Below are 12,778 nucleotides of genomic sequence, written 5' to 3' on the forward strand. Positions count from 1 at the left end.
ATTAAATTAGTAAAGGAAGCAATCCAATGAGAGCATCTCTGTACATATACACGTAAGACAAGATTTGATAGGGATTGACCACCTAATATAATCAACAATTTTGGGGAAAACCCTCCCACTAGTGTGACGTAGAGGCAACAGACTGTAACATTTTAAAATAAATTTGTGATCTAATTGTGAGTCTTCTCACAGGTTCTGTCAAGGCCATTCTCCAAAGAAGTTGTGGTACCCGTTGGGAAGCTGGTGTCTGAACCAGGTGAGAGGAAGGTGATGCTACCCCGAGGGGAAAGCCTGGGGTAGATTCTATTCTGTGCAATACCAACTGGTTAACAGGATGGGGAAACCTGTCATAAGCTTCATTTTGCCGCTCGGTGAGTGCACCTGGCTGGCTTGCGAGCTTCATTTCCCCAACTCGCCTCCACGGGCTTCCCTCAAAGCTTCAGTTCCCTCATCAGCAGGGCCAGGGGAACTCTGCCCTCCCCACACCACCTCCCTTCGCCGTGTGGGCAAAGCCGCTGCCCTGGGCAGAGGGCACAAGCTCAAGGGCTCTGTTGTGTGTCCATTCTATCGGCTTTTTCATGGCCGGAGGAGCGAGTTTCCCCCGCACGCCGGAGCGCAGCCCCTCAGCTCCTCACTGCTCAGCGCCGGAGCGACCGCTGGAGCCATGAGGGGAAGACGCATGAGGGGAAGCCACAGGGGCACACGCTCTTAAATTTTAAACTTCTCTTGTCTTATTTGTTCCCTCAAATTCTGTTTCCATGTCCCTCCACTCGCCACTCAGCGCTACTGCAGCCTCCTCCGCCGCACAGCGTGGACGCCCCGCAGCGCGGCCCTGCGCGCAAGCTACGGAGGTAGCGCAACGAGGAATGCGGATGAATGTTGTCGCTCCAGGGCTTCCGTCCGCTGGGCGGTGCGTAGCGGGGTGTGGCCTTCCGCGCTTGCCGTAGCCCGAGATGGCGGAGTATTCCTGCGTGAAATCCACCAAGCTCGTCCTCAAAGGGGCGAAAGAGAAAAGGTGAGGAGTGGGACAGCCTCGGGCCTTGCCCCGGGCTTCCCCCTGCGGCAGCCGCTGCCGCCGCCGGTTCGGCGTTGCCTCGGCTCCCCAGCGGGGCTCTCACCGCTGAGTTTTGCGCCAGAGGCTGGGCTGGGATCGGGCCGGGCCGCGCCGGTGTGCCTGGGTACGCCGAGCTGGGCAGGGCAGGGCAGGGCAGGGACAGGGGGTTTCGGGTGGTCAGCCCCTCGGTCCCGGCTGAGAGCCACTCGTGTTGGGCCTGGGAGCGAGGTCGTGTGAGGGAGGTGGCAGTGGAGGGGCCGCTCCAGAGGCACGTTAGTATTTCTGTGCATTTCTCTTTGCAGCAAGAAAAAACACAAGGCGAAGAAAAGGAAAAGGGAAGAGGATGCGGCAGAACAGCTTGATATTGTTGGTGAGCTGCTTTCCGGGAATTATGTGGCAGTGTGCGAACTACAGGGGACAGCAGATGCTGGAGGGATTGTTGTAGGATTTTGTAAGTGAAGTGTAGGCTCTGTAGAGATTTGTAACCACTTCTCACAATGTGCTATTTGTATGTCATGATCTTAGACTCTCAATGAAACTTCTGACAGGGCTAGGATGGATTTTTGACGTATATTTTTTTTAAGCAAAAGTATGTTCTTAAATAATTTCAAGGTACTTCTCAGCCTGGATCTCCCCATGCTATTATTTTGAAAAATTGGTGGCTGGCTCACTTGTGCTTTTTGTTCTTACTCTGCCACTAGTTATATTCTGACTGGGTTCTTTTATTAAGGTTCAATTGAACCTTAAGGTTCAAACCTTCAATTCTTTTAAAAAGGAAAGAGTCTTGGTTAGTTCATGTATTTATTTTCAGTTTGATGTATTTGCTTGACTGCTATGATTCGTTGACATTAGATTTGCTACTGCTAATTGAAACTGAAGACACAAACATTAACTAGGAACAAAATAATATGGTTGCTTTTTTTCTTTTTCCTAAGGAAAGGATCACAATATGGTCATGAGCAGTAGCTTGACAGACTGTTGCCTTTCACAGCTGGCCAGTCCTTGCCTCATCACAGTTCACAAACAAAATCAGCTAAAAAATTACTGCAAAGTCAGGAGGGAACTTGTTCCTGTGTTAAATCAGATTTTGATATATGAGAAAGTGGGGTGTTGTGTCTTACACTAGAAGAGTGTTTCACATATACTCTGGTCTCTAGTCACATTTTAAAAAATGGGAGAGATTTGGAAAATTGATAGATTGATCTGTCAGCCCTAGCTGTACAGGACAAGGCAATTAGCTCCATATATTTTATAAATATAGAGGAGGATTATTTCTGCTCAAGGCAGATTGACTTGTCAAATTTATGATGGGGAAAAAATATATCGTATTCAAGCTAATTAAATATAATTGTTACCTTAATCACGTAGAAAATATTTGTAAGACCATATACCAGGGGAAAACTTAAAAAAAACAAAAAAAACCCCCCAAAAAAAGAAGTCATAATTATAATTCAAGTGCATAGGTAGGCCTGCCTCTGACTTGGGTAGAATCTGAGCCCAGCAGACATCCAAACACTTAATGCCTTGAACAACTGAAGCCTAAGGATTGCAGCTCACATTTTAACAGCAAGATGAGATGGTTTTTCTGTTTGTCTTGTGTTGGAGAATCCAATTGGATGTGACCCTAAAACTGCAGGAGGCCGGTCTAGAAAAAAACCCAAAATGTTTGCAAGGTGTATCAGCTGAGTGGATCAATAGGTACCACTGTGTACCCACATAAAGAAGGGATGAAGCACAGGAATCTGTGACTTGGGACAGCAGGGTGGGTAGAACAGCAGGACTTCATTCAGTTGGCTCTCTGGTATATAATAATGCACAAAGAACCTGAGATAGCAGTTGAAACCTTAGATTTTCAAATCTCAGAGAAGATGCAGAAATACCATCTCCTGAACTATTCTAATTACTCTGTTAACTGCCATGGTTTTGCATTTTAGGAAACTGGTGGGCTGTCAGTAATTTTGGTGAAATTACAGGAACTATAGCTATAGAAATGGATAAAGGAGCTTATATCCATGCCCTTGACAACGGCTTGTTTACACTTGGAGCACCGCATAAAGGTTGGTATCAAGAAATTTGGAAATCTGGAAGTTTTAGTAATGAAAGGAATAAAAATAGCATCGCTTGAAGGCAGGCAGTTTTACAGCTGGAAGCACTTTATTACATGTAAGCCATAATCCTATCTGTGGCATGCAGATGACTTAAACCTAATGATTGCCAATCAGTTTCACTTTCCTAGTGTCTTGCTGTGTTATATGGACAATAACTGAACTGCCTTGGCAATTATCACATCCTAAAAGCCATACCACTAACTGGATAAAAAGCAGTATAACTTTCATTAAATCCTATTAAAACTTAATGGTGTTGGCTGAACACTCAGACTCGAGGCAGATGAATGTCAAGGCTTATTGCTGCATCCTCCTCTTCCTACAGTTGTTTTGTTGCTGCACAAGTAGGCTGCTATTAGTGGTGGGATAATTAGCAAGTTGTTTGAATTTGAGAGTCCTCAGTCAGAGAGGGTCTGTCTCAGAACCCTCACAGTGTTTTGCTTCCAGTTAAGATCAGAGCAATGATGGCAATATTATCTCATTTTGGTTCTGAAGGGTGGGTGAGGCTAGTAGCTTTGAGGATACTGATTTGTATTTCCATAGATGAACCATAATATATTTTCTTCTGGGGAAAAAAAAAGACTATTACAAGGAGATTAAGGTTTTCAAAACCTGGAAAATTACAAAACATTCTCAACAGTAAATTTTTTACATTGAGATTGCCTTTATATTGTGTCTTGTTTTAAGCAGTGCAAATATATGAACGTAAATGTACACCTGCATTGCTTTTTTAGAAGTGAATATTCAAAAAAGGTTATTTTTAAGAAATTAAGTATTGCTTAATGCTTTTTATGGTATTTTGCAATGGCTGTTGTTTAATTCTTTTTGAAACTGCAGTATTACGATCTTAAAATATTGTATGTTTAATACTTCTCACCTAACAAATGTGAAAATTCATTCCTCAGACGATGAAGGCCCTAGTCCTCCTGAACAATTTACAGCAGTAAAGTTGTCTGATACAAGGTAATGACTGTAACAAAGTGTTACAAGTTTTGGTATTTGTTATCTTTGTTTCTGGTGTGTTTATGTGTTTTAATATCCTCTTGAAATAAATTGCTTATCAATAATGCATTTGTGGTGTGTTGCATATAGTGAATTGCTTGCATTAAAAACATTTTTTGTTTCCTTGCATTTTCTCTTGAGGATTGCTCTGAAGTCAGGCTATGGCAAATACCTGGGGATAAATTCAGATGGACTTGTTATTGGGCGTTCAGATGCAATAGGTGCAAGAGAGCAATGGGAACCTGTCTTCCAAGATGTAAGCTGATTAACATAATCCATTTGATGATCCTAGCATTTGACTGTACTTTGAGTTAACCTATATTGATGCTCTTTGTGCACTAAAGGTCTTTTGTAGTCTCTTCCATGTTGTAACTTAATATTCTGTTTTCCCAACTGCAAAGCAATTTACTCCGGGCGGAAGTCTTTAGAATACTTTAATTTACTGTGTTTTGGCAGCTATAAGATGCTTAAAAATGAAGAAGCCAGCAAGTCAGCTGAAAAGCTATTGAGCTGTCTATGTAAATAACAAAATGCATTTACAGTTTTATGTTTTCTGGTGTACTGTAGAGGATAGATGCAAAATCAGGTATCCAAGTAAAATCAAGTATCAAACAAAATCAAGTATTATACAGAAACTCTTGACACTAACAATTTGTGGTGTTGTTTCTGCAGAAGAAAATGGCATTATTAGCAGCAAACAGCCGTTTTATTAGGTGTAATGAAGAGGGAGACATAGAAGCCAAAAGCAAAACTGCAGGGGAAGAAGAAATGATAAAGGTAATTTATAGCTTCTACATTTAATACAGAATTGCCACAGATACTCAAACAACCAGATTTCTGTGTACTACAATTTACTTTTAATGCAGTTATAATTGTTTCTATAAGCTGCCAAGTGATTTGGACACAAGAAAGGCAAATTAGCTCCAGGAGTTGATAAAATGAGATACTTGCAGTAGAAATAGGAAGCTATTTTACCACTACAGAAGGGCAAGATGCTCGGGGGTGAGACCATCAGTGTGATTTTTTTTCCAGATAGTTCTGAATAACTTGGTATGGGAGAAATGAATTATAACTGAAACAGGGACAGAAAAGCATTTACCCAAATTATGCAGAAGTGGAGATCTTTTAAGAGAATGTAAATTACTATATTGACTTCATCTGGGTCTGGAAAATATACATGTGCCTCCAAATAGAGATAGGTGTCTACTAGTCTGAGCAATAACATTAAGTCAGTCTCTAAAAAAGACATTTTATCCCCACTAAAAATAAGAACTATAATGGTGCTTCTTTGAGATGAAGGCAATTATGTCTTACAGTAGTAGCAAAGATTATGATCAATATTTCCCACACTTCAGGCAGCTCATGCATGTATTCCAGTTGTCTCCAGTTGTGAATTAACAAAACAAAAAAAAAAAGCTGTGAACATAAAAAGTAACTGCCACTGGTTCAATTATGATGTACTGTTGCCTTTAACCTGTTATTTGTCATTTTTAAAAAACAGGCATTTTCTGCTTTGCTTTGTTGTTCTTTTTTTTTTCTCAATGACTAGATTCGTACTTGTGCTGAAAGAGAAGCTAAGAAGAAAGATGATGTTCCACAAGAAGACAAAGGAAATGTTAAACAGTGTGAAATCAATTATGTGTACGTACTTTAGAGCTCTTAATGGGCCTTTTTTCACCTCTCTTTTGGGGCTGCCTTTGGTGGAAGTGTCAGGCTTCCACCCAGCCTTTCACTTGATTTCCCTTCAGCAGGACAAGGGAAGAAAATATGGTGAGAAAGCTCATGGGGTTGAGAGACAGACTGCATACCAGTTAACTATTATGTGCAAAACAGACTTAGCTTAGGAAAAATTAATTACATTTGTTGCCCACTAAAGTAGATTTGAGTAGTGAGAAACAAAGGCACTTTGTTTTCTCTTCTCCTTTGCCTGCATGGCATTTTGCCCCTATCTTAAACAAGTTTTCATAGAGGTGCCATCACCATTGCTGAGAGACTGAGCAGAGTCCTGCATCGAGTGCACTGTGGGACTCGCTGTGCCCAACAGTGTGCAGCCCCTTTACTCACAGAGGCCTTTACCTGCAGCTCCCCCACTACCAGCACCTTGGCACCTGCATGCACTGCACTTCTGTTCCCTGACTTGACCCCACCTGGAGTACTGCATCCAGTTCTGGACACCCGGGTAGAGGAGGGACATGGATGTGTGGGAGGGTATCCAGAGAAGGGCCAGAGCACCTCTCTTGTGAGGACAGAGTGAGGGATTTGGGGTTATTCAGTCTGCAGAGGAGAAAAGCTCTGAGGAGACCTTATTGTAGCTTCCAGTATCTGAAGGGGGGCTACAAGAAAGCTGGTGAGGGACTTCAGGATGTCAGGTAGTGATAGGACTGAGGGGAATGTATTCAAACTAGAGGAGGGTAGATTTAGGAAGAAGTTCTTCACCATAAGGGTGGTGAGACACTGGAACAGGTTGCCCAGAGAGGTGATGGAAGCCCCATCCCTGTAAGTTTAAGGCCAGGCTGGACAGGGCTCTGAGCAACCTGATCTAGTGGGAGGTGCCCCTGCCCATGGCAGGGGGATTGGGGATAGATGATCTTAAAGGTCCCTTCGAACCCTGAAAATTCCATGATTCTATGACTTGTCATGCTAGTAGTTGAGGAATGGGCTCTTAAGAACTTGAGTCCACAGACTTGAGTCCACAGTCCCATATAAGGGCTCATTCCTGCTCAGCTCTAGCTCAGGAGAAAAAATGTTCACCTGCAGAACTCTTAATGCAGTATTTGATGCTGTGATGGTTTGCTGGATTTTATTAGGCCAGTTGTCTAATGCGTAGTAGAACTTTATACAGCTGTTGTTTTACTGAAACACAAAACTTCTTAAAGAAATTAACACTTTGCACGTTTTTCCCCCTTTACAGAAAGAAATTCCAAAGTTTTCAAGACAAAAAGCTTAAAATAAGCAAAGAAGACACAAAAGCTCTCAGAAAAGCCAGGAAAGAAGGCACTTTTCATGAAACGCTTCTGGACAGGTACTTCAGAGTACATGAAATAATGTATTGATTTAAAAACCACTGGGAGATGGAATTAGAGTAAACCTTAAGTACAAGAGAGCTAGTTTTCAGGGGATTAGGTGCTGGCATTTCCTCTTTAGTCAGCATTCTGCCTGAGTTCTGGGGTTGATTTATTTGTTGTTGTTCTGACTTTTCACTTCTTTAGCTGAAGTTTGCAGGTCTGCATTTGCCCAGACATGAATTATTTTGGAAATCATTAAATAGATTGTGCAGTTTGTTTAGTACAGAGGAGTAATTCTTAACACTTTCAGTACCTATGGCACTAGGGCGTTTAGGAGGGAAAAGCTGCATTTTGAAACCAAGTTGCATATATTAAAAACACTTTTCAGGTTATCTAGTGGGAATAATTTATTCTTCCCCACTGAGTTGAGACTACTGAAATTATCTTGACTATTTAAAATATTTTTATGGATATACAGTATTTGCATCAAGTCAGTAAAGTGAGAACACTCCCTGGGCCATTACAGGTTGTGTGTCAGTTTCAAATCACACTGAATCTGAATTGCGTCCCTCAGAGTGAATGAAACACAATTCATGATGATATGGAGCAGAAGACGTGGTTTGCTTTAGGCATTGCAGTTCCAGCTCCTTAAAAAAATTTCAGAATTGTTAATTGTTTTCTTAGGCTTTTATATGTGCTTTGAAGTAAAGCATAAGGAAAATTGCTTTCAGTGCTTCCTTAATGCTTTGAATCAGACCAAATATGATTACATCTGTGTTTTCTCTTAATCTAAATCTTGTTTCATTACTCTTTCCATGTAGGAGAGCAAAAGTGAAAGCAGATAGATACTGCAAGTGACAACCAGCTGGTCCATTTTCTTCTGCATCTTTGATGATAGGCTCAAGCTGAAAGCAAGAGTAAAATGTTCTGTAATTATTTCTTATTGAAGACATTTTGCTGATGTTTTTATTGCATTATTTTTAAAGGATCACCGAAGAGATATAATTAAGCTTCAAAGTCAAGTCATCTTTCAGTAGTAAATATTTAAGTTTACTCCAAACTACATGCTGTTGAAACAGTGAGATAATTAATGGAAAAGAAATTGAACCACTGAATCTTCCAGGGTTAGTGAAAAGAAGCATAGAGGTGGGGCAGAAGACATTATGGGCAGAAAAGAACAGTGCTGAAGTTCAAAAGTAAAATATGGCTAACACACTGAACTCTTAATAAATATGTAACTGTATTGAACAGGAAGAAATAATTGAAAATGCATCCTGCCAGATCCTGAGTAGAACATCTGTGGAGGCATTCAACACTGCATCAGGTGAGGTCTGGGCCAGAATATTCAGGCTTCATAAAGCAGACCCACTGTTCAAGTTGATAAGTGCCATAATTGTTATGCTGGAAAACAAAAGTGCTGAGAAGGCACAAGAGCCCTATTACAAATGAAAATGTGGGTACTTCATAAGAAAAGGTGATGGCTCTTTTTTGTTAGCAGGCAGCTTATTTTACAAAAAGGGAAAAATTGATTTTTGCAAACTTGATGGTTTTGCTACAGCATGGACTTTGTTTAATAAAACAGCAGAGGTCACCTTTTTAATGTCACAGTATAATATGCATTCCTGCTATCTTGTATAAAATATGATTGTCTGTGTCTGATTACCAAGAAGCTTATCAGTAATATCTCCATGGGAACTACCTCAGTCAGAAAATTGCTCACTCTTTACACAGCTTCTCTAATCTGCTTCATAAAAGCTACCTGCTAGCACTATTGAGGATTTTTATGGTAATAATTTGAGTTGTCTCTGTGGAGCTTCAAGCTGTGAATTTGAAGTGCACACATAGTTCAAAACTGCAAGCTCATGCAAGATAATGACATGTCTAAAAAGAGCATAAAAACAGACCAATAAAGTCTAGTGAGTAATGGCAATTTATATTGGTCTAATTTCACAGGCAGTTTGTCTCAAAGAAGCACCATGAAGAATTTAGGTATGTCATAACTGTTTAAACTCTCTCTTGACTTTTCATGTGAGCAAGCAAACACATACCAGCTGGTTAGGGAAGGATAGCTGAGGTTAACAATAAAAGCATTTATTTTTCAAGGAATTTAGAAAAATGTGGGTATAGCCCATACAGATTTTATGCAGCCAAAAGAAGAAACTCAGCTGGCTGGGCAAATCAAGGCTCTAACACAGGGATTCTTAGGAGCTCATTTGTTCCTAGAAAAGCAAACAGATCTAAATGTTTCTCTGATGGCATTTTTAAACAATCCATACCTAGCTCTGTCCCACTGAGTATAGAGACTTGCCAAAGGGCTTTTTCCTCTAAGGCAGTAGAATTTTTGTTTCATACCGTCTAAACCTAGTATTTATGTAACACCTATTTTACATGAATAGGCACACTCCTTTTCCATTCACCTCATCCACACACTCCTTGAATAAAGAGCTGTTATGAAGTGAATGCCTTTTCTTCCTACTTTAGCTTTTCCTGTTGAGGGAGATACTAAATGAGAAATCAAAATGCCCCCTTTGGGGAGCTGGTTTGGGCAACTATGTTGGGACTGTTGTGCTTGTAACTTTATATGAACAAATTCTTGGAGACCTTCCTAACATTCCAACTTCTCCATAAGACTTTTTTATTTTAATGCTGGTAGAAGTTATAGCAGTGCTGAGAAATTAAAGGTAAGCTCTACACTGAGTGAATAATAATAATTTTTTTTTTAAATTTAAATTATCAGATGAGAATTTTGCCCTTAGTTTTAAGACATACAAAAAAACTACCAGTAGCTGTTTTTCTGAACTTCTAGAGAACTGCCTTTTCTCCCCTACCTCTTACCACTTATCTCATTACTATTTCAGGAAATACAGTTAACCAAAATGTCATGGTATCAGATGGTCATGTAAGCTGATCAAATGCTGGGAATGTCAGCATGTTTGTAGTGAAGAATGCATTAAAATATTTTCATTAAAACCCTATTATTAGCAAAACTTTTTTTGTACTTTAGTTTTGTAAGGAACTCTGGAATTGTTAAAATTTCCTCACACTTCAATAACAATTAAAATCTTAATGGTAACACATGAATATTTGGCTTGTGTTAAGGGATTGGCTCTACAAAAAAGTACCATGTACCAGTGGTAGGCTATTTGCTATAAGTGAATAAAGGCCATATTTTGAGTTCCTCTCTTGTTGGAGGTCTGACAGAAGCATGAGTGCTGAATTTTGAGGAGAAGGCTAAAAGCTAGAAATTATTAAATAGATGATTGTTGACAAACCCTCCTGGCCAGTCTGAGGAATTCTTCTGTGAAAATGCATCACAGCTATGGGCTGTGCCATCACAGCAAAAAAATGGAACTCATTTTTCCCCAGAACTCCTCAGTTTTGTCTAGGACCAGGGATTAAGGCTTATTAAGTTGTTCTGGTGGTAGGTGCCACGCTGTATGTCCCTCCCTAGAAATGTGAGCAACCTCATGCACAACCATTGCAACATCATGGACCTGGAAGTGGCCTGCTGCCAGCTGCTGCTGGGAAAGAGGAGCAGGCTGTGGGCCACAGTATTTTTTTACTGGGCTATTCATTGCAGGGGACTGGCAGGGGAATTCCTTGTTCCCTTTTGGAAAAAAGGATATTGTACTAGCAACAGGGTTGCTTTCAGTGTTAGGCAACCAACTGTGTTGGACTAATAATACATTAGATTCTTAATGAAAAAATGTGTCCTGAAATTACACAGAATAGGTCTGGGGAATTCACTGGAATTTTAGTCCCAGGAGAAGAAAATGAAAATTATGACAAGATAGTGAAAGTCACTATGCATCTTAAACTGTTGCTGCATGGGTTGGGAAACATTCATGGATTCTTCCTGGTATTACTGTCTCCTGACAGAAGTGTAAGCACATAGAACTCTACCCAATGAGTGGTAATACAGTACTGGATAGATGATTCAGAGAAAGCAAAAAGATGGACAGGAAGTACTAGTATTGGCAACACCAGCTGTCAGGGCAGTTAAGGAGTAAACTGCACAATTTTCCAGCTTTTTTCTCCTGATGTAACTTGGATCTAACTTAGAGAGGAAACCTAGACAACAAAATAGACAACCTGAAGTACTGGTGTGAACCCTGGAGGTAAGACTTTCTGATAGCAACACAGCAGAATAGCCATAGTCAGAGAAATGCAGGTACTGGAGGATGTTAACTATTTTTTTAAATTTAGAATAGCTTCACTGGTGAAGGAGCTAAACCAAAAGTACAAAGAAACTTCAAAAATTAAGTTGTGAATGCATACCACAGCATAATTTTGTATTCAGAGCATTCTGAAAGAGTTGGTCAGTTTCTAAGTTACTGTGTATTTTCAGCTGTTAAAAATGTCATAAAGATAGTAAAGCAACTACAAATTGTCTGCTCCAGAATCAAAATCTGAGTAAAAGGGGCTGTAGATGTTTAGAAAACAACAGTACTAACTTAATGTGGCTATTTCTTACCATCAACCATAACATTATATTCAGGTACCTACAAGAAAATACCGAATTATTTTATTACAGGTATTTGATATCAATTTTTTTTTTTTTAATGGTTGGTCTCTATAGAAACTGCCTGGTACCCTATTTGTGATAGACACTCCCATTAAAATCTCGAGGGTTTTTTTTCCCATTATGCTGTAATTTTTCTTATTTCTTAAATCCCCTTATTGATTATGTATCTTTTTCCACCAGTGCTTAATACCTTTCTGCCTTAAGTCTCTAAAGCTCTGTGCAATTCCAAGCTTATGTTCTGAGCCAATTCCTTCCGACACACTGCTGCACACCCTCCCTTTGCCAAAGTCTTCCATACCTTACAATGCATTTCTTTTATCCTTTCCTCTTTCCTAATTCCTGCAATGCCATACAGCTTTCCAATCAACCATCTGCCAAGGACATTCATGTCGTTTTCTTGCCACCCCCGGTTTGTTTTACGTGAGAGTTAACTTGCACTGTCAACTCGGAAATCATTAAAGACGATTTCTTCCTTTCTCTGTGCCCAAAAATGTGACACGTCTCAGGAGCCGTATAAAGCACAAAACAAAAACTAAAATACAAGCACCCTAGGTGGTTTTTAGTATTTACTGGTGGTGCTTCCAACAACTTATTGCTAACATACAGATCCATTGTATGTCCATCTGCTGACTCTGAGGTTACAACCTTTTTATTGTAAGCTCCTTGGAGCATGCACCATGATGCCGGCTTGTACTGGATGGTACAACAAATGTCATTTGTGCAATTTGTGAATAAGTAATACACAACGTGGCTGTCAGGTCTTACACCCTGTATTTCTCACTGCATCGGATGGCACCTCCAGTTGCCCGTTTCCTGCACACTGAAGCAAAGATGGAGAAAATTCTCTTCTTCCTAAACAAGGCGCCTGCCCTGCGTCGCTCATTACCAGAAACCCTGCCTCAAGCCTGCCCGTGACACGGAGCCATTAAAAATCACATTTATGAAGCGAAAACCGGCGGCGCGGGTTTTGCTCTTCAGCATTGCCTCAGAGAGGCGATTTTGTTTTCCGATTTTTCTCGAGAGGAACTCCCTCTTTTGCAAGTATGACCGAAAGTCAATACTTCTGCTTTATTAAAAATAAACGCGA

The 12,778-nt window shown here is 40.4% G+C and overlaps 1 protein-coding gene across 1 annotated transcript; it reads left to right on the forward strand.

Moving 5' to 3' along the window:
• Positions 1–869: 869 nt before the first annotated feature.
• Positions 870–10,344, forward strand: FRG1 (FSHD region gene 1). Its single transcript, XM_071743371.1, has 9 exons — positions 870–1,015; positions 1,357–1,424; positions 2,989–3,111; positions 4,065–4,122; positions 4,303–4,417; positions 4,834–4,938; positions 5,711–5,802; positions 7,073–7,183; positions 7,988–10,344. The coding sequence occupies exons 1-9, from the start codon at positions 954–956 to the stop codon at positions 8,022–8,024; spliced, it is 771 nt and encodes a 256-aa protein (XP_071599472.1). The 5' UTR covers positions 870–953; the 3' UTR covers positions 8,025–10,344.
• Positions 10,345–12,778: the final 2,434 nt, after the last annotated feature.

Source organism: Heliangelus exortis, chromosome 4 (assembly GCF_036169615.1).
Source record: "Heliangelus exortis chromosome 4, bHelExo1.hap1, whole genome shotgun sequence".
Taxonomy (NCBI): Eukaryota; Metazoa; Chordata; class Aves; order Apodiformes; family Trochilidae; genus Heliangelus; species Heliangelus exortis.

Bases quoted from the DNA above. Each gene is read 5' to 3' on its own strand.
- FRG1 (XM_071743371.1), top strand. From the start codon at position 954: ATGGCGGAGTATTCCTGCGTGAAATCCACCAAGCTCGTCCTCAAAGGG. The intron at 4,123-4,302 runs GTAATGACTGTA...TTTTCTCTTGAG, and splicing joins GTAAAGTTGTCTGATACAAG to GATTGCTCTGAAGTCAGGCT. The intron at 7,184-7,987 runs GTACTTCAGAGT...CTTTCCATGTAG, and splicing joins CATGAAACGCTTCTGGACAG to GAGAGCAAAAGTGAAAGCAG.